Genomic DNA, 26,626 nt, shown 5'->3' on the forward strand with positions numbered 1-26,626 from the left:
TTACACACACATGTGAAATGCTCTCATATACACTACTGAAATGCTCTCACACATACAAGTAAAATACTCTCACACACACTACTGAAATGCTCTCATATACACTACTGAAATGCTCTCACATACACTACTGAAACTCTTTCATATACACTACTGAAATGCTCTCACACACACTACTGAAACACTTTCATATACACTACTGAAATGCTCTCATACACACTACTGAAACACTTTCATATACACTACTGAAATGCTCTCACACACACTACTGAAACATTTTCATATACTTTACTGAAATGCTCTTACATACACTACTGAAATCTTCTCACACAAACAACTGAAATGCGTTTTACATACACAGTTACATACACCAGCATATCAAATATCTAAGATGGGACACATAGAGGTATTCTTTCAGTTTTGGGAGACCTTTTCCCCCTCTGTCCTTTGGCAGCTGGAGAGTCTCATACCTAACTCTGGGCTTCTTGCCTGCCCAAACAAATCTTGATATCATCCTGTCCTAGGTCACAAATTGGGTTTGAGGGACCTCTATAGGTAAAGAGTGGAATAGATAGAGAAGCTTGGGTAGTACATTAATTTTAATTATTTCAATTCTCAAGCTAAGATCTAGCAGTAGAGTGGACCATCCTTGAATGTCATACTTTTCTTTGTATAGTTTTGATAATCCTTTAGTGATGGTGACCCCCAGATATTTAATTTTCTTTAAGCTCCAGTTAAGATTATATGATTCCTGTATCTCTCTCGATGGAGTGTAGTTAAGTGATAGTATCTGTGTTTTTGAAATATTAATTTTATATCCCAAGAGATGTCTATAGGTTCCTAAAAGTTTCATCAGTACAGGGAGTGATTTTGTTGGTTGCTCTAAGAAAGCGATGATGTCGTCAGCAAAAATATTTTCTTTTTATGTTCTGTTCTGTTCCATTTACCATAACTCCCTCTAGTTCTATATTCTGACGAACTGCTTGCGCCAGCTGTTCTACGAAAAGAGCAAATAGGGTGGGTGACAGGTAACATCCCTGTCTGGTTGACCTCTATAAATTAATTTTGTCAGTCAAGTTTCCATTTATCTTAATTCTCGCGGTGGGCAGTTGATTTAGTCTTTATGCATTGTACCGATTTACTGTTAAATCCAAACCGTTATAACACTTGATATAAGAATCTCCAATTTACACAGTCAAATGCTTTTTCAGCATCTATGCTTACTAATATAGTGCTTTGTTTTTTATGTTGTGCTTGATTTATAATATGCAAAGTTCTTCTGAGATCGTCCTGTGTTTGCCGCCCTCTTATGAATCCTGTTTGGTCTTCCTCTATAATTTCTGTTATGAGTTCAATCGTTTTGAAATGATTGTTGTATATATTTTAAAGTTCACATTTAATAGCGAGATAGGTCTGTAATTCCCACAGACCTCTTTATCTCTTCCTTGTTTGGGAATAACTGTAATTATTGCTTCAGTCCACGATGGCGGCATTTTATTGTTTTGGAGTGTCCAATTAAAAGTGGCCAGAAGTAGTGGTGTTAACTCCTCTTTGAACATTTTGTACGACTCTGCGGGGTATCCATCGCTACCTGGAGATTTATTGTTTTTTAATGCACTTATTGTGTCATTCACCTCCTCCGTTGTAATATCAGCCGTTAACATATTATTTTGTATATTACCAATTGATGGCAGGTCCAATGAATTTAGAAATACTCTCATTTCCTCTAAATCTGCGGATTCAGGCTGTGTGTATAATTCCTCATAGTATCTCTGAAAAATGTTCTCTATATCTTCTGGGTTATGGGTTAAGTCACCTATATGGGGGTCTTTGATTTTACTACTTGTTTTCGTATTCGTTTTGCCAACAGTTTAGTGGCCCTCGAGCCCGTTTCATAGTTGTTCTGTTTCAAGAACTTACTATTTTTTCAACTTCATCTAGTAGTAAGTCATTTATCTTCATTTTCAATGTCCTGATTTGTTGATAAGCCTTTGGATTGTTTGTATTCTGATGTTCCTGTTCCAATTCCCTTAATTTTTCTGCATATTTTTTGTATGACTCTAATTTAACTCTTTTTAGTTTTCAGCTATCAATTTTCCCCTAATAATGGCCTTCATAGCATCCCAGATTATTTCCGGGTCCACCTCTCCATTCCTGTTTTCCTCTGTGTATCTTTTTGTATCTGCTTTTACCTTCTCTTTTCTTCATTATTTAATATCCCTACACTGAGTCTCCATACTGTGTGTCTTTTCCTGTAATTTATGCTAATTTTTAAGTAGAGGGGGTTATGGTCTGGAAACGCTTCCCCACCGATCTCACATTCTTTCACTCTGATGCTATCACTCTGGTTCACAAAAAAATAATCAATCCTTGAATGATCTTTATGAGCAGCTGAATAGTTTGTGATATATCTACCATCCCCATCTTTTTCAGTGATATGTTTATGAATCTTGTTAAATGCATTTTAGTTCTTTTAAGACTCGTTGTATTCCATATTGTGTTTCATAACGACATTCATATCTCCCCCGCATATTAAGATTCCCTCTGCTTCTACAGCTATGACATTGAACAAGGACTTGAAGAAATTTTTGTCACTCTCTGGAGGTGCATATATATTTATCAATGTTATTTTTGTTTTTTATTGTTATTGCTTTGAGATCTGTTTAGCACTAACAATGAAAATGAAAATACAGTAGAAACTATTTACATGCAAAGGTCATTCTTTTAATTTCACATTCTTTTCCAGTTCAATCCTCTCTCTAAAATAACGGAGGATGATAATTACTACAACAAAGACCCCACTCTGAAGGACCAAGTTCATGTTCTGGTTTGTGTCGTCTCTGCTGAGACATCAAACATCCTGAGTAATGAATATGTGAAAAAGATGAGGGATGTCAGACTGGCAGCCAGAGACATGGGTAAGAGTTACCCATGGGTAAACTGGATTCTGCTCTGTATCGGCAGGAATTCCCGAAGTGGCTATTCTCACCAAAATTGATGAAGCCTGTCCAGAGGTCAAAAAAGACATAAAGAACGTGTATAAGAGCAAGTACCTGAAGAAACAGGTAAGTTTCTCTTGGTGATTGACCTTGTAGAGAGTTGTTATTCAAGTTGGAATATAATTCTGTTTTACATTACATTACACATAAATCTCCTTCGATCAGCTCTTTGTTGTCATTCCTTAAATGTTGAATTGTTCATATTTAGATGGAGAAAATAAAGGTGGTGCTGGGTACTCCAGAGAAAAGTATCTTTCCTGTGAAGAACTACCACTCAGAGATTGACACAGACGATGACACTGATACACTGATACTGAGCGCACTGAGACGCATCATTAACTTAGGAGAAGACTTTGTTAACGACCAGTAGACCTCCATACTGCTGACAAATCTTACTTCACAGACAAATCTCACCTAATCACAACGAGAAAAAAGTCAGTCTGCAACATAAAATGGGCTTTTTGGTTTTGATTTGCATGCATGTAATACATAGAGTCTCCAGTATTGGTTCGTCTTACCTTGCTGATTAAGTATTAATAAGCTATATCATACTCACTATGCATTATCTACGCTAATATGTTTTGTTTTCTTAGCTGGTAATTTTTGGTGTTGTAGTCTCTCAGTAAACATGAATCTGGTGATGAGCAGGTCAGAAGACATGTTTAGGTTAAAACTGGGCTAAATTAGGTTCAGAAGTGTAACTTTTATAGACTATTGATTACATATGCTGTCTATGTTTGAAACTGCTATATAATGACACATTGTGTTACAGTACTGCTGCTCAGCTGAAACCACAATAAATTACAGTACTGAAGTGCATCACTAGTTTCCTTTGACTTCATTCCCTCTTGTCCATGAGTAGACTGTGTTGTAATGCAGCCCACTGGAAATGACTCACACTGCTGCCAAGTTTACTTTTGCTGCTAGGAAAATGTTAATTTATGAGTCTAGACCAACCCATCAGAGCCTCATCTATGGACCTGACTCAGTCACACACAATCTGGAAGTTTACATCACTGTGGAGACTAGGCTACAGGATTATTTAGGAAACACTTTAACTAATCAAAATGAGCACAAAACACTTTAACTTGAACTACAAATGAGTTCTTTTATTCTAATTCTGCAGGTACTTACAGTAATAAAACAGTAATATCAACCAGGTGTAATAAATCCAATCAAAACAGAATTAATAAAAGTACACTTGCAGCTTAAATCATTTCCAGCAACTACAAAAACTGTTTCATTTTAGAAGGGAGTTGTCATTAATTAAAGCAACACATACTCACTCTGACCTCGTCACATATTGACGTTTGGTCATGGACTTTCCACGTCTGGTTGTTGACGATCTCGGACACTGTGTCAAGTTGTGCCTGTTAACTACATTGTCTTCTTTCAAAATACACTTCAGTTTTTATAGAAAATTTACGGTTTATATACAGTCTCTTTCAAAATAAAATAAAAAATGTTTCGGACTAAAGAACAGGTTTTGGTATCTTACGTGAGGGAACTGTCTATTGGTCCGACAGCCCATATTAAACTCATTGTTCCGAAGTCCGTTCCGAAATCATCATGATGCCCTGTGGTTAAGGTCTGGTAAGGTTTAGGCACAAAAACCACTTGGTTAGGGTTAGGAAAAGATCATGGTGTGGGTTAAAATGAAAAAGAAAGTGACAAACACAAGCTGTGAGCCTGCTTCGCCTCAAGCCTTTCCCAGCTGACCCAGAGCCGGTCGCGGCGCACCATCAAGGTAGAAATACGCCTGCTGGGAGCCGTTCAGCACCGCGGACGGTCAGACTAATGGGATGTCGGACCAATGGGCTGTCGGACCAATGACGTGGACCCTTACTTGAACACTGCTCTCTCAGATGAAAGTTTGTGTTTGTTGGACCCATCCACCATCCACTGCCCTACTCAGACTTTCACCATCTTAACGTTCATCCTTGTCTTGCCACTGTCCCCCTGAGGCTGTGGGGGTCATTAAACTGTTATGGCAACTGGCTGCGTATCATGCCGACATTAAAGAACGCCTTTTTCGTTGGTTTCTGATGCCACACGTCACTGCGTAAGTGCCGGATTTCGCTGACTTCGGAGTGAGACTCGGCTCGTTTTTCTGTAATCACAGTTGAAGTTTAATGCTGTTTTTTTGCACAGAATGTTTACATCTAGAGTGACATCACCCCCCCCCCCCCCCCCCCCCCCACCCCCCCATATTTTTATTTATACATTTCAACATTTCATAACCCATCCCCACCCCCCCAACCCCTCACATATCAACAGGAAGGGTACAATTATCAAAACAAACAATTAAAATAAATAATTAAATACACATCTACACAAACATCTGCATGTATATGCACCTATACACATACATGCACATATGCATACCCTTATACACATACACACACACACACACAAAAAAAAAAAGAAACGTAAGTCAAATTTCATTTACAAAGTTTTTCAAAAATTTTCAAAGTTCATCATCTCAGAAAGAATTCAGTCCACCTTATTCTTTGTGCACGAAAGCAAGAAAATCGCCCCATACGTCATCAAAGGCTTTTGGGTTCTTCTTCGAAATTGTACCTTATTTTTTCCGGTGGAATATAAGATGAAAGCTCATTCAGCCACATATTAGAGCATGGGGATGCAACACTTTTCCATTTTAATGCAATACACTTAATTGCAGCTATCAAGGCCATTTTAACAAATCTAAAATTATATTCAAAACCTAAAAGTAATATGGATTCATCTCCCAGTAATACTAACCTTGGATTTAAAGCAAACTCAAAACCAATCACTTTTTCAATGATATTTTTTACAGTTTTCCAAAACTCGTTCAAATGGGAGCATGACCAAAACATATGGACAAGAGACCCAATCTCTATTTTGCATCTAGGGCACAGAGCCAGGAGATCAGGATTCATTTTATTTAGATGCTGTGGTGTGTAATATACTCGATGAATCAAATTAAATTGTTGCAGTCTATAACGACTGTTAAATGAAGATGTCTGGCTCTTTCGACAAATTGCTTTCCACTCTTCATCCTTAAATTCAGCACCAAGGTCTTACTCCCATTTAAGCTTTGCCCCTACTGGACCATGAATAAAAAACTTCAATAACATTTTGTACATAAATGAAACAAATTTCTTTACGTCTTTACCCACTATATTAGTGTCCACTTAATATACTTATGTATAAAGACAGTAATTTACCTCCTTGCTGAACTCTAATATAATCTCTAACCTGTAGGTGCTTAAAAAAAATGCTTGGGACCCAGATGAAATTTTGACCTTAACTGTTCAAAGGATAATAGCACCCCATTTTTAAATAGGTCACCAAATGTTTGAATACCTTTACTATACCATAATGAGCAGGATTCATCCATCTCAGGTAGAGCAGGGTTAGCATAGAAGGGGGTAGCTGTATAGATCGACTGAAGGTTTTTAGTCTTTTTCCTAATATCTGACCAAATTTTGCACCCATATAAAACAAAAGGGTTGTTTAAAATTCTTTTGAAAGTATGTACAAAAGGAATATATGGAAGGCTAGAAAGATAAATGTCAGCTAATTGATGTTGCTCAATTTGTAACCACGAGGGAGGGTTCTGTCTATTTGTTTGCCAGGCCCATATGACCATTGATTGTGCCGCTAAGTAATATAAATACAAATCAGGGAGACCAAGTCCTCCTTCACATGGGCTCAAACAGAGGACTTTCAGTTTTATTCTAGCCGACTTTCCCCGCCATAGAAATTTAGTTATCAAACTATTTAAACGCTTAAAGAAAGATTGAGGGACATGGAAAGGAAGAGTCCTAAATAGATATAAAAACCTAGGGAGTACACTCATTTTAATACTGTTTACCCTACCTATTAATGAGATAGGCAGCATTTTCCATCTATCTAACTCTTGCCCCACCTTCTTCAACAGTGTACAACAGTGGACCATAATTTAGAGAGAATGCCTGGTCTAGTTTATTAGATATTTGTAAACCAAGATATGTTAGACAACTATCATTCCATGAAAAAGGTATATTCAGTTTGGGCATAACTTCTGCAGCTAAATTGAGAGGCATAATAGTACTCTTTGTGTTGTTTACCTTATAGCCTGATATAGAACCATAGATGTCCAATAAATCAACCAATGCAGGAAAAGATATCTCAGGCTTAGTTAAAAAAAAAAGCATTATGTCGTCAGCATATAATGAAATGGTATGTTTGACGTTTCCAACTAGTATTCCATGGATCTGTGTGTTTGATCGTATTGCAATGGCCAATGGCTCAATTACCAGAGCAAAAAGAAGAGGCAAGAGGGGGCACCCTTGCCGGGTTCCTCTAGTCAAAGGAAACTGAGAAGAAATGTCAGAGTTAGTGAGAATTGCTGCCTTTGGATATTGATAAAGGGTTTTAATCATAGCCATAAATCTGGGACCAAAATTCATTTTCTCAAGAACACAAAATAAAAAGCTCCATTCAACACGATCAAAGGCCTTTTCAGCATCCAAAGAGATGGCTAGAACAGGCACTTTGATCTTTTTCGAAAAATAAAGAATATTGTAAAACCTTCGAATGTTATAAGAAGAACGGGTGATGACAAACCCAGTTTGATCCATGGCTACCAGTTCAGGTATAAGGGGAGCTAATCTGTTTGCAATAATTTTAGCTAGGATTTTATAATCCGTGTTTAATAGGGAAATTGGTCCATAAGAACCACAAAGATTAGCCTCCTTCCCTGTTTTAAGTAACAAAATAATTAATGCTTGTTCTAACGAATCGGGTAGTTTCCCATTATAAAGAGTCTCCTTGTACATATCTACCAAGGGGCAAAACAGCCTAGACAAAAACTTCCCATAAAAATCAGCGGGGAATCCATCCTGCCCAGGAGCTTTGCCCCCTGGCAGACAGCGTATCGCCCTTTGAACTTCCTCCTCAGTAATATCAACTTCTAAACTTTCTTTATCCTCCTCTGATATAGCAATGACAGATAAGGAATTTAAGAAAGTCTTTGTTGAGGCTAAATTGCTCCCTTGAGAAGTATATAATGTTCTATAAAATTCTGTAAATGCTGCATTAATTAGCTGCGGCTCCCTAGTTATCGAGCCATCTTTCAGTTGAATTGAGGAAATTATTCTATTAGCATCTTCCGTTTGAATCTGCCAAGTAGTGAACCAGACTTCTCTCCATGCTCATAATATTGGGCTCTAGTTCTTAAAAGAGAATTCTCCGCTAGTAATGATGTTATATTCTAGTCTTTTAGTGTTTAGTTGTAGTAGATATTTATTATCCTGAGTCTCTATATGTTTTTTTTCAAAAGTAGATGCAGCTGATTCTAAGGAGCTTAGTTTAGATCCATTCTGTTTACATTTCCTAGATGTATATGATGTATAGATGTATATAGTTAGACCTCTTAAAAAGGCTTTCAGGGAGTCCCATATAATTGACGAGGAAGCAGTATTTTTGTTTAGCTCTAAAAAGGTCTCAATATTGGTATTAATAAGATTAATATATTCTAGGCCATTAAGAAGGTAGTTGCTAAATCTCAACCACTTCCTCCCTACTGTGGTTTGTCCATGCTTAATAAGCATCACTAACAGAGAATGATCAGAAATTACTCTAAGTAAAGGTAAATAATAACAGGAGGATATGAGATGTTCCTTCCCAGCATATAAATAAAATAAATCTATTCTAGAGTAACTATTATGTTTGTAAGAGTAGAAAGAGTATTCCCGTTTATTTATGTTACAAAACCTCCAAACATCAATGAGGTTGTGATAGGACAGTTTTTGTTTTAATATCTTAGCTGCAGCTGTAAGAGAGAACCGATTAGTAGCTGATCTATCTAATATATCCAGGGTCAGGTTCAGGTCACCACCAATTATAAGCTCAGAAGAGGGGCTTTAAATTCAGAAACAGGTTATAGGAAAATTGTGGATCGTCAAAATTTGGTCCATAAACATTTACAAGAACTATTGGTTCAGAGGCTACAAAGCCTCTTACTATAACATAGCGGCCCGCTTTATCTTTAATTACTCTATCCTGCTGAAAAGGCACTTTATTACTAATCAGGGTGATGACACCCCTTGCCTGAGAGGAAAATGAGGAGAAAAAAATCTGCTCCGTCCATTGACGTCCTCATTTAACATGTTCTGCTACTGTTAAATGAGTCTCTTGTAAGAAAATGAAATCAGCACTCTGATATAGAAAATTAAGATTTTTTTTCCTTTTCAAAGCCTGGTTTAACCCATTAACTGTCCATGTCATATATCTATAATGTATAGAACTATTCATAATTTACTTGTTACCCAATGAGAGAACTTGTCCATTAGATTGGCAAAGTAATCTATTTGATGAAGGTGAAACAGAGACAGCTTAAAGTATATAAAAAGCAAAAACATATTAAAGACATAAGGCAAACAAGAAATGAATTTCCTAATGAAGTGCAGATCGATCTATATACTTCACATACTGGTGATCTAAGTCACCTTTCCAACCCAACAACTGCCCCATTGTAGGGACTAAATTGATAATAATTAAAATAAAATGAATGATAATGTAAATAATGTTGTTTTAATTCTTTCCCTTATTAGAAGAGAGAATGAAAAGAAAAAAAAATGTCCCCCCCCCCCCCCCCCAGTTTTAATAATAATAACAATAATAGCCTAATGATAGGGAGGAGGGTAAGAGAGAAAAGAAAAAGAAAGAAAGAAAAGGTCCAACAGTTAAGTCTAGATACACAGAAAAAAAAACAAATTTTGATTGTTTCCTTTTCCCCCCTTGTGCAGGCTGTATTTTGTGTCACATCTCCACAGCAGTTTCTTCAGGTCAGTGAAATCTTTCTGCCGCTTGTACAACGCTATGGACACATCTCTGAAGATCATGATGGTGGAGTTCCCGTACTCCAACTTTTTTTGCTCTCGAGCAGCTGCGAGGATTTTCTCCATATTGCTGCTGTGCAGCAGGTGAATAACCAGCACCCGTGGTCTGTCATGCTCAGCTGGTCGAGGTCGCAGGGTACGGTGGCACCTTTCAATTTCAATGGACATATACTTTCAGGATCTTTGGTAGCTATTCCTGTAGAAAGCTTATACCATCACCGCCTTCAACTCCTTCGGGGAAGCCCACCAAGCCTAAGTTATTTCGCCTGGCTCTATTTTCCATGTCTTCAAGTTTTCCTTGGAGCTCTTCAATTGCAGCATTACTCTCTTTCTTAAAGTCAGCAATATTTGCACGTAGATCCACAGCAGTCGCTTCATATTCCGTCTGTTTAGCCGAAAGATCCGCCAACTTTTTATTGATAGCTGAATGCTCGCTATGTATTTTCTCCACCACCTTATTTATTATACTCAAGCGGTCCTCAACCATGTTGTGTATCTTGGAGTAACCCTTCTCCATTTCCGAAAGAAACCAGGCACGTGGAGCTTCCTCGCCGGGCTGTGATTGTGTGGTGTTGTCCTCAGGTGTGCCCGCTTGTTTGCCATCGTTTACCAGCTTCGAACCTTTTCTGGTGGTCATTCCGAAGTAGTGAAATGAATAAATATAAAATACAAGTTCAGAACACTGTAAGATGGTTTATCCCGAAGTTCTAGCAATGTACTCTCAGTTAGAGGGATTTATACATTCAATGAAGCAGAGCGAGTCGCGACGTGTCTGCTGCCTATGCCGTCATCTTGCAGCATAAAAAACCGACATCACACATTTACAAAAACATGTATGCTGACATGGTTCCATACATAGTACAGCTTGAGGGTCCACATCAGCCCCAAGCAAAACTAATACAATCAAGTACAAAGAGTCATGATTTGTTTAAAATTTGAATGAAGTTTCAAAGTGAAAGTATTAATGAGTATAAAGAGATTTGAAAGGAGTTCACGATGTACAAAGATGGATGGAATGCTCAGAATTTGAACAAGCTGTCCATTCATATCAATGGGCAAAAAAGTTGAATATTTTAGGAAAGATCTGAATGACAGCACAGATTGTTTTAGCTACTGAACACTTTGAAGTTTGAACAACATTTGTTGGAAAAAGTTTGAGGACACTGGAACCTCCAAAAAAAGTTAAAAAATAAAAAGAAGAAGAAGAAAGAAAGAAATGTGAGAATATGAATGTGCATCGCTGAAGGCTTGCACGCCACTGCTTAGAGACAGGGTGCTAAGAACGAGGTGAAGGCTGCAACCCAGCAATAAGAGAGACACCACAATCTGGTGCCATCACAAGTGAGGCAGTGCTTTATGGGCAGAGAACCACAGCTTGATCAATAAGTCATCACTTGACTCTCAGTCTACCTGCAGGATACTCACTTGGTCAATGTTTCCCGAGTTCAGGTGAGCAACGTGTCGTCATGGTACTGCAGCAGTCACTGAAAATTTGCCCTTGGACCCCCGGGTGTCTAAGAACTACTTGAACCTTTGTGTGGGGGCTGGGCATTGTGGAGGGAAGTTCTATCAGCTGTTCAAAATCTGACAGTAGTTTCACTTCAAATTAGGTTGTTTATTTGCATTTTGGTTATAAACACGCAGTATTTTTGCTGAGCTGCAGCAAACGACCTGACCATGAGAGGAAGTTCTTTCATATCATATGATTTAAAGGAAACCAAAAGGATCTTAGCACATTAAAAATTGTGTTGCCTCACACTACTCACATCAACATAACACTAAACGGGCATCAGCCAACTACTGGACACTCCTCGGCATACTAACCATGTCTTTGCAATACACTTAGGAACGTCAGGGCCTGATTGTTAAGTGCTTTAATGTTTCTACAAAAGAGGGAAACCATCACCACCACAGCACAGCCACTGAGGTAGGTATTTTTTTCCCTTTTAAGATACTTACACTGGTAAATGTAAAAAAAAAGAAGTTATTAGGGTGGAAAAGTTCAACAAAGAACAAGAAAATATAAGTGCAGCCATCTCAACTATATTAGTCTGATAGCTGTTTACCCAGTGCTCTTATATTACTGAATGTAAGTACTGTATCAGTAAAAGCATGGAGTAGGTCAATTTCATTTTGTTTCTATCTTTATTTTGATGAAGTAAAGGTGAAAAATGCCTGTGAACGTTTTCATATTTTGTTAGTTTACCCTTTCACTTTTACTTTTTTCTAGTTTTTATTTTATTTTACTAGTTTCAGAAGCATAACTTGAAGTAAACCATCACCACCACAGCATAACCGCCGAGATAAGAATATTTGAAATTACATTTATACTGCTAAATGTTAGATTAAACTTTTCTTAACTTTTTTACTGTCAATTTCTCTTCTTTAACATTTGATTTATTGTATATTTTTTGCTATTTCATTTAGAATTAAAAATAGTCATAAATAATAGATAGTGTGCTCATGCAGCACATTGAGTCTGAACGTACAAATAAATGTGAAATACTAACTCTCAAAATTTTTGTTGACATTTGGTTTGGTTTTAGGTAATAAGGTGGAAAAATGTTTCTTTTTTTTTTTTTTTTTTTACATGTTGCCTAGCGTATTGTTGTAGCCATGGGGAATACATTCAAGAAATCTGAACGCCGCCCACCTTCTCCTGAGAGTAAGCTACTCAGAATATTACAGAACATTGTTTAAACTTATGTACAGATAGAAAATTAGAGATTCTTCATTTGTGTTAAAATGTACAGAAAATGTTGTATGTATGTATGTATGTACATATGTATTTGTATTTGTATTACATAAACATTACACTTGCTCTTTACTTGTCAGCTTTTGATGAACAATGGAGGAACATACCATGGGGGTGAGTGATGGGTTTAATGTTTTGGTGCCTCTGGTGTACAATGGCTTTTCTTCAACAAACTATTTTTAAGACCAAAATTGGACAACTGCAAACACTCATTTGTTGAGACTACCTTTTGTTTTGTCATTCTGTGATGGCATGTTCAGTTGAGGTGGTCAGAGAAAGGAGAAAGGTGGTTAACCTATTATCTCTTTGGGAGAACATGTCCCACCCTATGCAGGACACTCTGACAGCACTGGGCAGCTCCTTTAGTGACAGGCTGCTTCACCTGCAGTGTGTGAAGAAGAGATATTGTAACTCCTGCCTCTCTGCTGCTGTCAGACTTCACAACCAACACTGTTTCCAGTAGTATGCACAAACCAAAACTGACAATCACCACACATGTGCAATATCAGTATATACTAAACTATTCAATATCTATACTTCCTGCTTGCAATAATGTTGCAACAGTGTGAACTCAGCCATTCAGTCTACCTATTTATTATGTTTTGCCCTTTTCCTGTTTACTCATTTCTTGTACATTGTTTTGTTTTTTGTTTTTTATACTGATGCTGCTTCTTTTGCACTGTCCCCTTTGCAGCTGTAACAATGCAAATTTCCCTGCCATGGTAGTAATAAAGTATTATCTTATCTTAAATCTAAAATCTCATCTAACCTTTTCTTTATTGAACAGTAACAAAGACAGAGACCTGCAGGTTGTGAATGGTTATCAGCCTCATAACGATGAGGTCCAGCAGCTCAGAATTCTGCTTCATGGACCCTCTGGTTCTGGCAAGTCCAGCTTCATCAACTCTGTTGACAGCACTTTACAAGGCAGAATCACTGGACGAGCTTTGGCAGATGCAATCTCTCACCACAGCTTCACCCTAAAAGTATGAATCACTTTTAAATGTGGTTTAATCAAGGTCATGTATTTTAAGCACTGTAAAACTTGAACAACTCTTGCATGCACCTGCAGTGACAACTGCAGTCACTAGGGGACTGAAGCTGTCTGAGGGGCAGGGCCAAAAAAATTAAAAAGGTCACCAGCTGTGTTCAGTGGGCATCAGTGTGCAGAAAGTTTTCTAGCATGTAGCACGTATTACTTTTAGCACAGATCAGGCAGCAGCAGTGTTGCAGCAAGTTGTGATGAAACTGATGAGCAAGACACAAACTGCTATATGGCCATCACTCAATAGGTGGCACTGTTGTCCTTATAACTGCACTTTTCTGTTTTACAGTACAAAAGTTACAAAATCCAAAAAAGAGGACCAGAGACGTTTTACCCTTTTGCCTTCACTGACATCATGGGCCTTGATAGGGAAACCAATACGGGAGCAAATGTGGAAGACATCAAACTGGCCATGATGGGACACATTAAAGATGGATACACTGTAAAATATACTGAATTCATTCAACTCTTTTTAAACTTTTAAACACTTCACAAAAATCATAAAGTAGAAACTATTTACATGCAAAGGTCATTTTAAAAAAAAAAAAAAAATTAATTTCACATTCTTTTCCAGTTCAATCCTCTCTCTAAAATATCAGAGACTGATCCAGACTACAACAAAGACCCCGCTCTGAAGGATCAAGTTCATGTTCTGGTTTGTGTCGTCTCTGCTGAGACATCAAACATCCTGAGTGATGAACATGTGAGAAAGATGAGGGATGTCAGACTGGCAGCCAGAGACATGGGTAAGAGTTATACGGTTAGTTATTGGGTTTCATAAGTTTAATCCAATAACCTGACAAACATTATCTTGATTAAACTGGATTCTGCTCTGTATCGGCAGGAATTCCTGAAGTGGCTATTCTCACCAAAATTGACAAAGTCTGTCCAGAGGTCAAAAAAGACATTAAGAACGTGTATAAGAGCAAGTACCTGAAGAAACTGGTAAGTTTCTCTTGGTGATTGACCTTGTAGAGAGTTGTTATTCAGGTTGGAATATAATTCTGTTTTACATTACATTACACAAAAATCTCCTTTGATCAGCTCTTTGCTGTCATTCCTTAAATGTTGAATGTTCATATTTAGATGGAGGAACTGAGTGTGGCGCTGGGTATTCCAGAGTACTGCATCTTTCCTGTGAAGAACTACCACTCAGAGATCGACACAGACAATGACACTGATACACTGATACTGAGCGCACTGAGACGCATCATTAACTTAGGTGAAGACTTTGTCAACGACCAGTAGACCTCCATACTGCTGACAAATCTTACTTCACAGACAGACGTCACCTAATCACAGCGAGAAAAAAGTCAGTCTGCAACATAAAATGCATGCATGTAATACAATATCAGGCATTTAAAAATATGTTTTAAGCTATGATTTAAAAACAGGTAATGTGCTAGCCAGCCTAATCCCCTCAGGCAGAGAATTCCAGAGCTTCGGGGCCTTGATGGCAAAGGCCCGGTCACCTTTAGTTACCAACCGCAATCTAGGGACGACTAGTTAGGGCAGGCTTGAGGATCTCAGGTCACGACTTGGAGCACAGGTAGTCAGAAGCTCAGCTGTATAACTCAGCACTCATGCTGAGCTTTAAGAGTTAATAAAATGATCTTAAAATCAGTTCTGAAGTTAACAGGCGTTAACGTTGGGGTGATATGTGACGTACGATTTGTCCTAGTTAAAAAACGAGCTGCAGCGTTCTGCACTAGTTGAAGCCGAGCTACTGAAGATTTCCTGAGGCATGTAAATAGTGAGTTCCAGTAGTCACGAGAAAATACAAAAGCATGAATACGCTTTTGTAGGTCAGGAAAAGACAATTGATTTTGATAATATTTTGTAGGTGAAAGTGGCAGGATTCAATGAGATTATTGACATGTGGTTCAAAGTTCAGTTGAGAATGAAAAGTGTAGCCTAAATCTCTTGCCGTAGATTTTATATTAGTTGCCAGAGCACCGATAAAGAGTTGACCTAAATGAATGAATAAAATGAAAATAAAAATAAACCATTTGTGCGGTGAAAGTACGTGGGTGGACCGATGGAAGGTGATTGAGTGACTCTCTCTTCTCTATAATAACAATTATTTAAAAAAGAAAATTCTCGTACTCTTGTTTGTATTGACGCAGCTTTCATACAGCTTTGCACACACACTATTCTTGGATGGATTACTCACAAATCCAGGGTCGCACAGAAATGCCACACATATCACATGAAAGCGCAGGAGCAGAGCTTTCCGAGGATACCACACACATCATTGTGCTGTCATCCCATCATGCTATAAATCCAGATCAGTTGTCTACAAAATAAAAACCTGACGAATTTCTTTACAATCCATTATACAGATCTTGTTATCAGTCACTTCATATAGTGAGGAATATCGTATCTTACCACGTCTTAGGCTTGCGTGTGTTTCTCCCTGTCTATCCACATTTGTAGTCCGGCTTTCAAGATGCAAATATCTCCATATTCTCCAGTTGACACTCCATCAAACTTTGTATGACAAGACCAGCGCACTTCATCTTTGCGCACCCAGAGAATTGCAGCCTAATTATGCATGCAGCCTAATTATGCACCCCCCCCCCCCCCCCCCCCCCCCCCCAATGCCCAAATTGGCCCCCCAGTATATAACTCAAACTGAAATACAACAACAAAAAACATTCAGGTCAGGCCAAAGAGCAGCACAGAGAAGTAAGTCAAGATCATGTCGACAAGAAAATGTCCAGAATTTTTTTTTACTGCAAAGTGGCAAATATTATCTTGGAGGAGATCATTGTACTTGTTTGACTATTTTTCTATTATCTTAGATGTAAATATTGCATGTTTCTTTCAGATAAAACACATTGTTGACTTGTGAATGAGTCAATGGAATTACTTGCAATAATGAAAAAATACTGGCAATCATGTCCGCCTGGCATAAACCACATGTTTTGGACAGCTGTAAAGTGACAGAATGTCCCAGCATCATGGTTCTTATATTGCCAGATTCCAGAGAGTCTCCCCTCTTCGTATATGGCAGAATATGTCTTTTTCCAACTTGCTAGGGTGAGATACATGTAAAAATGTAAGAATTTAGTAACACAGATTTGTTTTTTTCATTGATATAAAAATTAATATAACTGACAACTGACAGATGAAGAGAAGTACTTCCTGCTAAAGAATGAGTGGTTCAAACATAATTATAAATACCCACAAACAAAGTTTGGTGAAAGGCAATTACGCTATAGTATGAAGTGGGAAGAGAAACATGATAAAATGGGATTAATCTAATATGATGTGTGTAGTTCTTTATAGATGTAACCTCTTAATTTGGCTGTCAAAGTACACCAGATTGAAGGCTTTTGATATATAATTGACAAAAATTTCTGACCCCCCCACATGCACCACGACTAAATGACCTCGGTATTTCAAAAATCCTGCGTATGGCCCTGGCTGTGTCATACTCACTATGCATTTCAGTTTTTGCATCATCTATGCTAGTATGTTTTGTTGTTATAGTTGGTCATTTTTGGTGTTGTAGTCTCTCAGTAATCATGAATCCAGTGATTAGCAGATCAGAGGACATGTCTAGGTTAAAACCGGGCCAAGTTGGTTCAAAGGTGTAACATTTTAAGACTACTGATTATGAATGCTGTTGTTATGTGTATGTTGTTCCAACAGTATGTCTATGTCTGAAACTGCTTGATAATGACACATTGTGTTACAGTACTGCTGCTCAGCTGAAACCACAATAAATGACAGTACTGAAGTGCGTCACTAGTTTCCTTTGATTTCATTCCCTCTAGTCCATGAGTAGACTGTGTTGTAATGCAGCCCATTGAAGCTGATTAACACAGTATTATACAATATAATGTGATACAGCGATACTGCAATAACACTTTTCAAAAGAAATCTAACAATATACAAATCTAAACTGGGGCATGAAGTAGTCCCTTATGGCAGTGGCTCCCAACCTGGGGGTCCTGTCCTCCACTAGGGGTCGCCAAAGCTTCACGATACCTCATTGATTTTAATGGGTGTAGGAAATCTTTTTAAAAGAATATACAGTAGGCATTTATCCCATCACTTCATGCATTTCTGTGAAGACAAATAAATGAAACTGTTCATTTTAAAGTTGATATATAAACTTAAATCTCACAGAATAAGAACACAGTGAAGACCTGAACACAATCATCTTCACAGAGCCTTCACTCTCTGCTGAACAGCCTCATCCTGCAGAAGAAAAATATGCAGTTGACACAATCAGAGAGCAAATAGAGCAGTGGCCAAGTGTCAGGGAGAAAATAACACTGGATTTGTCCAAAAAGACACCTGTTAAATATATATGTTTGTTTAAAAAGACAGAGAATCATATAAAAGGTTCCCAAAAACTATCAGGAAAACTCATTTCTGATGAAATATTCACAGGAAATAATCTGCTTAAAATTGATCCAAACTGCTTGTTTTACACAAACTTCCTGCAGTTACTGCGTTCACTATTTGTGCTGTACTTTTACATTATATCAGCTGTTCTGCACGGAATATAAGATATCCATAAAATCTGCTACTTAGTCAGATTAAATATGTCACTTTGTCAAGTTCCCCTCAGATAAAAGGTTAGGGACCACTGCATTATAGTGACAAATAAAGACATAAAAATTCTGTAGGAATTTTATTGCAACTGGAGATGTTTATTGATGAAAATGAAATGTATTAAAGGCTAAAGCTACATTAAGCTTTAGAGTAAAGGGTTCCCATGAGTCTGCCATGTTAAAACAAATTAAATATGAAATCAGTGTATTTTGAGGAACCAAATGTGAACACATTTTTTTACGCTCTCTGAAGTCCATCATTTCTGTAGACCTCCATACTGCTGAGGCTTTATCACAGTGTGGAAAAAGTCCATTTGTAAACAGGAATAACATAAAGGGCTTGTATTTACATGCATGTAATGCATATAGTATCTGCTATATGGTATGTTGTGTCGCTTCTACCTTGCTGGATAAAGTATAAATGGGCTGTGCATCAACCTGAGGCAGTTAACACCTAGATGTGCATAAAGCAGGCTTGGATCACTCTCAATATCCTCCTGAGACCCTGAGTCCTTATATGAGGACATCACATTTTGGGTTTACTGGACTGTATACTTCAGGCTGCTTAACTTAGGCCTGAAGTATACACTAATCCATAATAAACAAGATGGCAGGACAGTGGGACTTTACTGTCGTTTCCTTTGAGGAAACTGGGACTATATTTATCAGGTCCTACTAATCCAGAGTGGTTTGAGAAATTAAGAATACATACAAACAAAAGTTCGGGTCTTGGGAGGATATGCATTTAGAGTTTAGAATCATAAAGTAGTTGGTTATGCTTTGTTGATGCAGGTGGTAACTTCTGGTGTTAAAAGGGTCAAAAGAAAGCTAAACGTCTCAGGTAAAACTGGGCATAGACTTTGTTTTTAGACGACTAGCTACATATATCTTTAGTTCCAACAGTGATTTCTGTTTCAGTGTTTGGACCTGCTCTATACTGAAAGATTGTGCTACAGTACTGCTGTTCAGGTAAAACCACAATAAATAACAAACACAATAAAATTTGTCATTAGTTTCCTTCGTTTCATTCCAACTAGTCCATACCATAGACTGTACACATAATGAACATAGCTACTGTGACTCCACTCACTGGTTTGTGGAAATGTTTGTGTATTTTTAAGCCTTGAATTCGACATTTTGGCCGTGTCCAACGTGTTTTTATTGGAGTCAGAAGTGACCATATTTGGGTGAGGGGCTGGCCCTGTGGAGGAGCTGGGGTGGATCTGACTGGGAAGCAGAGGACACTATTGGCAGACAGCCTGTCACTCAAACCAGCCATTAACTTTAAGCTTTAATTAAATGTAAACAGGTAAGTTGTAAGTTCACTCCCTATAGCTGTCATGGAGAGGAGAAAAATTAGCTATGGAGAGCAAAACTGTTTTTCTACCAGGCTGTAAATCTATTTATTCCTGCTGTAAAGTTGGGCCTTGTAACACGGGGGTCTGTGGAGATCCACTGGCTTATATGAGAGAGAGAGCACAACCTGGTGCTTTATCCATGTGCATGTTTCACAAACTCAGTCACAGGGTGGGGCTTGTCAGGTGATGGAGAAAATATGCAGCAGTGTCTGCAGTTCAGGTAGGCAATCTGCTGCCATGGTACTGCAGCAGGTGCTGTGAATTTGCCCTTGGAGAAACCAGAACAGACATCTGCACAAGAGACAGTCACCTCAGCATCTCCAAAGCTTTTTTATTGGATCCATTGGTGTCCAGGAGCTGCTGAAACCTTTGTGTGGGGGCTGGGCATTCTGGAGGGACTTTCCAGCTTTTAAAACTTCAACAGTAGGCTATTACTTGTGTCATGTCTATGGCAGGCCGTTTTAACATTTAATAGCTAAGCTTGACTATTCGGAATTAACATTATAGATATCAACAACTTCATTTTGACTAGTCAAAACGACAGTTAGAAATATCTGTAATTCAGTTTCCAGTATTGAATATCCAGTCTAGCTAGCAATTAAATTATGACTATCCCTAATTGTAGTTTGAGATATCTACAACATAATTTTGACTGTTCATAATTCCACTTCAAGATATCTACAGTGTTATTCTGACTAGGTCAAACTCAATTTAAGATATCTAAATTGTATTTTTAAAGCTCTTGAATCAAGGGGGGGTTGAAGATACTGGGACTGGAATTACGACTATCTGAAAATATGTTGTAGATATCTCTAACTGCGATTAGGATTAGTCGTAATTCAGATGTAGCTAGATATCTGCAATGTGAGCTGTGGATATCTGTAACTTAATTATGACTATCTGTAATGAGAAACCCCATAGCCTACACAAGCATGGGAAAAGTGACGTCATTTGTCACTTTTATTTAGTAAAATGTAGTTGTGGGTATCTGAAATGTTATTTTTGAATAGGAAGAATTGAATTAAGGATATCTGCAATATATATCCAGCCTAGCAATTAAATGTTACAACGGCTTGCCATACTTGTCAGCACGGTGGACGCGGAGCCTCCAAGCATTCCTATGAGACAGCGCTGAGCAGGTTTTCTTCACGCAGCAAAGCGAGACGGTCATTGGATAAATGCGACAAAATCATCACTTCCAGGGAGGCTCAGCTTCCCTGGGACCTAAAGGAGCGGTAGGTGGGAGAGGACGCTCGGTGTATGCATGATGATTGGAGGAAATGTCTAGAAGGCTGAACCCCATTGTAATAGACAGCGCTTTGGAAAGTTCCTTATTTCCATAAGCTGTGTAGCTCATTTTCACCGTTTGTACACAGTTCAGGTGTTAAACCCATCTGAAAATCTGTAAAACGGCTTCAATTAAATGTTCCTTTTATAAGTTACTGCCTCTCTACAATATGACACATTTTATGATGTAAACTTTAAGTGAGCTTCCCCTGTTTGAAAGATCAGCAGTGCAATGCACATAAAGTAAAGTTCCACTAATTGCCACACACCCGAGTGTGTGAAATTTGTTCTCTGCATTTGACCCATCCCCTGAGGGAGCGGTGAGCAGCAGCGGTGCCGTGCTCGGGAATCATGTGGTGATCTAACCTCTCAATTCCAACCCGTGATGTTGAGTAGGAGATAAGGCAATGGCAATATCAATAGCCTTTGCTATGACCCAACCGGGGATCGAATCTGCGACCTTCCAGTCTCAGGGCAGACACTCTACCACTAAGCCACTGAGCTGGTATAACATATCTCCTATATGCCTGTTACTGGACTGCCAGGAGATCAAGTTGTTTCAGATCACATGACCCAAAGGAAACCGAAAGGATGTTCATTCAAAGCTGTGTGGTCTGAGACAATGCGCATCAGTATCACACCAAACCGGCATCAACAACCACACCCAGAGGTAGGCCTATACACCAACCATCTTTTTGCGATTCACTTAGGAACATTAACTCATGATCATTAACTATTTTAGTTTGTCTACCAGAGACTGTGGTTCTGTTGTCAGATCATTTGTCAAAGACATAAAAAGGAACTTGGAATACCGTATAAAAAGCTTTATTTCTCAATTTCAGGAGCATTAATTGAGGTTAACCATCACCACTTCCTTCCTCGGGCAGAACAGCTGAGGTAAGATTGTTTTATATTTATATGTTAGATACGTTTTCTTAGGATGGACAAGTTGAAGAGAGAACAAGAAAATACTAGAGAGTGCAGTCATTTTGAGGTAGAACTCTTATAATGGTTTAATATCAGTGCTGTATCAGTAAATTCATGGAGTGGGTCTATTTGATTTTCAATTTCTGTCTTTAGTTTGATCAGGTTAAAGTGAAAAATGCCTGTAAATCTTTTGTTTACAGGCATTTTGTCAGGTTTTTTTTGTTAGTTTATCTGTTTACTTTCCCTTTCTCTTCTTATTTCTGCTTTTCAAATGAATTTGATTAAAAATAATCAAAGACTGAATACTTTGCTCATGCAGCACATTGAGTTTGAACTTATAAACAAATATTCATAAAGATTGGGTCTCAAAAGTTCCTTGCTTTGCTTTTAAGTAATACACTTTAATAATTGTTCACATGTTGCCTTTATATCTTGTTGTAGCCATGGGAATGTTATTCTCCAAATATGAACCCAGCCCACCTTCTCTCAGTAAGACACTCAAATTATTACAGAACATTGTTTAAACAAATGCAGATAAAGACAGAAATAACCGATTCTTCATTTGTCTTAAAATTCCTTTAACAATTTGTTTGATTTTAAGTATCAAGGTTTAATAATGTTTCTTGTTCATGTGTTGCCTTTATATCTTGTTGTAGCCATGGGAAACAAACCTGATAAACCCCGCCCACCTTCTCCCAGTAAGACACTCAAATTATTACAGAACATTGTTTAAACACATGTGGATAAAAACTTTACATTTGCATTTTACTTGTCAGCTTTTGATAAACCATGGAGGAACATACAATGGGGGTGAGTGATTTCTTTACTGTTTTTTCGTGGTTCCTCTGATTTAATCACTTTTCTGCTAATTTCAGAAACCAACACTGAGCACACTCATTTGTTGAAACTGCCTTTTGTTATGTTGTTTTGTGTTTCTTGTCAGACTCACTAACATGGTCACCAGTGTCTATGGCAACAATGCAGCAACCACATAACACCACATGTTTACACAAAACTGATTTAAACAAGTAAATGTAAAATGTAACCTTTTCTTTATTGAACAGTAACAAAGACAGAGACCTGCAGGTTGTGAATGATTATCAGCCTCATAACGATGAGGTCCAACAGCTCAGAATTCTGCTTCATGGACCCTCTGGTTCTGGCAAGTCCAGCTTCATCAACTCTGTTGACAGTGTTTCACAAGGCAGAATCACTGGTCGGGCTTTGGCAGATGCAGTCTCTAACGACAGCTTCACCCAAAAAGTATGAATCACTTTTGAATGTGTTTTAATCAAGGTCATGTATTTTAAGCACTGTAAAACTTGAACAACTCTTGCATGCACCTGCAGTGACAACTGCAGTCACTAGGGGACTGAAGCTGTCTGAGGGGCAGGGCCAAAAAAATTAAAAGGTCACCAGCTGTGTTCAGTGGGCATCAGTGTGCAGAAAGTTTTCTAGCATGTAGCATGTATTACTTTTTGTACAGATCAGGCAGCAGCAGTGTTGCAACTAGTTGTGATGAAACTGAGCAAGACACAAAGTGCTATATGGCCATCACTCAATAGGTGGCACTGTTGTCCTTATAACTGCACTTTTCTGTTTTACAGTACAAAAGTTACAAAATCCAAAAAGGAGGACCAGGGACGTTTTACCCTTTTGCCTTCACTGACATCATGGGCCTTGATAGGGAAACCAATACGGGAGCAAATGTGGAAGACATCAAACTGGCCATGATGGGACACATTAAAGATGGATACACTGTAAAATATACTGAATTCATTAAACTCTGTTGGATATATTTCAGTAAATCAATCCAGCTTTGAGATCTGTTTAGCACTCACAATTTTTACAAAAATCATGAAGTAGAAACTATGTACATGCAAAGGTGATTTTTTAATTTAATTTAATTTCACATTCTTTTCCAGTTCAATCCTCTCTCTAAAATAACAGAGGATGATAATTACTACAACAAAGACCCCGCTCTGAAGGACCAAGTTCATGTTCTGGTTTATGTCTTCTCTGCTGAGACATCAAACATCCTGAGTGATGAATATGTGAGAAAGATGAGGGATGTCAGACTGGCAGCCAGAGACATGGGTAAGAGTTATAGGGTTAGTTATTGGGTTTCACAAGTTTCATCCAATAACCTGACAAACATTATCTTGATTAAACTGGATTCTGCTCTGTATTGGCAGGAATTCCCCAAGTGGCTATTCTCACCAAAATTGATGAAGCCTGTCCAGAGGTCAAAAAAGACATAAAGAACGTGTATAAGAGCAAGTACCTGAAGAAACAGCTAAGTTTCTCTTGGTGATTGACCTTGTAGAGAGTTGTTATTCAAGTTGGAATATAATTCTGTTTTACATTACATTACACAAAAATCTCCTTTGATCAGCTCTTTGCTGTCATTCCTTAAATGTTGAATGTTCATATTTAGATGGAGGAACTGAGTGCGTCGCTGGCTATTCCACTGTACTGCATCTTTCCTGTGAAGAACTACCACTCAGAGATCGACACAGACAATGACACTGATACACTGATACTGAGCGCACTGAGACGCATCATTAACTCAGGAGAAGACTTTGTCAACGACCAGTAGACCTCCATACTGCTGACAAATCTTACTTCACAGACAGACGTCACCTAATCACAGCGAGAAAAAAGTCAGTCTGCAACATAAAATGCATGCATGTAATACAATATCAGGCATTAAAAATATGTTTTAAGCTATGATTTAAAAACAGGTAATGTGCTAGCCAGCCTAATCCCCTCAGGCAGAGAATTCCAGAGCTTCGGGGCCTTGATGGCAAAGGCCCGGTCACCTTTAGTTACCAACCGCAATCTAGGGACGACTAGTTAGGGCAGGCTTGAGGATCTCAGGTCACGACTTGGAGCACAGGTAGTCAGAAGCTCAGCTGTATAACTCAGCACTCATGCTGAGCATTAAAAGTTAATAAAATGATCTTAAAATCAGTTCTGAAGTTAACAGGCGTTAACGTTGGGGTGATATGTGACGTACGATTTGTCCTAGTTAAAATACGAGCTGCAGCGTTCTGCACTAGTTGAAGCTACTGAAGATTTCCTGAGGCATGTAAACAGTGAGTTCCAGTAGTCGCTAGAAAATACAAAAGCATGAATACGCTTTTGTAGGTCAGGAAAAGACAGTTGATTTTGATCATATTTCGTAGGTGAAAGTGGCAGGATTCAATGAGATTATTGACATGTGGTTCAAAGTTCAGTTGAGAATGAAAAGTGTAGCCTAAATCTCTTGCCGTAGATTTTATATTAGCTGCCAGAGCACCAATAAAGAGTTGCAATATCCTTGGTGATTGAAGCCAAAGATTCTTACTTCTGTCCATTAAAGTGCTCAGACAGCTGACATTATCTGGCTTAAAGGACAGCTAGCACAACCTAATACATATAGTCTCTGCTATTGGTTAGTCTTTCCTTGCTGAATAAAGTATTAATAAGCTGTGTCATACTCACTATGCATTTCAGTTTTTTGCATCATCTATGCTAGTATGTTTTGTTGTTATAGTTGGTCATTTTTGGTGTTGTAGTCTCTCAGTAATCATGAATCCAGTGATTAGCAGATCAGAGAACATGTCTAGGTTAAAACCGGGCCAAGTTGGTTCAAAGGCGTAACATTTTAAGACTACTGATTATGAATGCTGTTGTTATGTGTATGTTGTTCCAACAGTATGTCTATGTCTGAAACTGCTTGATAATGACACATTGTGTTACAGTACTGCTGCTCAGCTGAAACCACAATAAATGACAGTACTGAAGTGCGTCACTAGTTTCCTTTGATTTCATTCCCTCTAGTCCATGAGTAGACTGTGTTGTAATGCAGCCCATTGAAGCTGATTAACACAGTATTATACAATATAATGTGATACAGCGATACTGCAGTAACATTGAAATATCTAACATTATACAAAACTAAACTGAGGCATGAAGTAGTCCCTTATGGCAGTGGCTCCCAACCTGGGGGTCCTGTCCTCCACTAGGGGTCGCCAAAGATTCACGATACCTCATTGATTTTAAGGGGTGTAGGAAATCTTTTTAAAAGAATATACAGTAGGCATTTATCCCATCACTTCATGCATTTCTGTGAAGACAAATAAATGAAACTGTTCATTTTAAAGTTGATATATAAACTTAAATCTCACAGAATAAGAACACAGTGAAGACCTGAACACAATCATCTTCACAGAGCCTTCACTCTCTGCTGAACAGCCTCATCCTGCAGAAGAAAAATATGCAGTTGACACAATCAGAGAGCAAATAGAGCAGTGGCCAAGTGTCAGGGAGAAAATAACACTGGATTTGTCCAAAAAGACACCTGTTAAATATATATGTTTGTTTAAAAAGACAGAGAATCAAAGAAGAGGTTCCCAAAAACTATCAGGAAAACTCATTTCTGATGAAATATTCACAGGAAATAATCTGCTTAAAATTGATCATGAACAAAAACCCATGGTGAGGCAGCTTTTAGCCACTATGGCCCCCACCTGTGGAACAGCCTGCCGGAGAGCCTCAGGACTGCAGAGACTGTTGATATTTTAAAAAGAAGATTAAAGACACACTTTTTTAATCAGGCTTTTAAACAATATTTTAAACTCTTCTTATGTTCTTATCTGGTTCTATACTACTTTATGTTGCTGCTTTTATCTTGCTTTTTAAGATGATATTAATCTTAATTTTTTGTTTTTATTTATCACTGGTACTGTATCTATTCTATTTTATTTATAATCTTATGTATTTTATTTTTGGTACTGTATTTATTTTATTTTATTTATTCTTTTAGTCCTATTTTAT

General features: G+C 38.0%; 3 protein-coding genes across 3 annotated transcripts in view; all 3 read left to right on the forward strand.

The window, feature by feature from the left end:
* Positions 1 to 24,119, forward strand: part of LOC144458563 (interferon-induced protein 44-like) — a 34,652-nt gene extending 10,533 nt beyond the window's left edge. The window contains exons 2-8 of the mRNA XM_078161053.1: positions 22,247 to 22,294; positions 22,462 to 22,503; positions 22,582 to 22,615; positions 22,870 to 23,068; positions 23,413 to 23,565; positions 23,731 to 23,902; positions 24,001 to 24,119. Of these exons, the coding sequence (XP_078017179.1) occupies positions 22,249 to 22,294; positions 22,462 to 22,503; positions 22,582 to 22,615; positions 22,870 to 23,068; positions 23,413 to 23,565; positions 23,731 to 23,902; positions 24,001 to 24,119 (765 nt within the window). The 5' untranslated portion in view covers positions 22,247 to 22,248. The remainder of the gene's footprint in view (positions 1 to 22,246; positions 22,295 to 22,461; positions 22,504 to 22,581; positions 22,616 to 22,869; positions 23,069 to 23,412; positions 23,566 to 23,730; positions 23,903 to 24,000) is intronic.
* LOC144458562 (interferon-induced protein 44-like) lies at positions 389 to 3,505 on the forward strand. The gene is made up of 4 exons (XM_078161052.1): positions 389 to 403; positions 2,744 to 2,915; positions 2,962 to 3,062; positions 3,205 to 3,505. The coding sequence occupies exons 1-4, from the start codon at positions 389 to 391 to the stop codon at positions 3,364 to 3,366; spliced, it is 450 nt and encodes a 149-aa protein (XP_078017178.1). The 3' UTR covers positions 3,367 to 3,505.
* Positions 11,626 to 15,037, forward strand: LOC144458679 (interferon-induced protein 44-like). The gene is made up of 8 exons (XM_078161678.1): positions 11,626 to 11,792; positions 12,467 to 12,530; positions 12,701 to 12,734; positions 13,408 to 13,606; positions 13,955 to 14,107; positions 14,240 to 14,411; positions 14,510 to 14,610; positions 14,752 to 15,037. The coding sequence occupies exons 2-8, from the start codon at positions 12,482 to 12,484 to the stop codon at positions 14,911 to 14,913; spliced, it is 870 nt and encodes a 289-aa protein (XP_078017804.1). The 5' UTR covers positions 11,626 to 11,792; positions 12,467 to 12,481; the 3' UTR covers positions 14,914 to 15,037.
* Positions 24,120 to 26,626: the final 2,507 nt, after the last annotated feature.

This window comes from Epinephelus lanceolatus, chromosome 18 (genome assembly GCF_041903045.1).
Source record: "Epinephelus lanceolatus isolate andai-2023 chromosome 18, ASM4190304v1, whole genome shotgun sequence".
Taxonomy (NCBI): Eukaryota; Metazoa; Chordata; class Actinopteri; order Perciformes; family Serranidae; genus Epinephelus; species Epinephelus lanceolatus.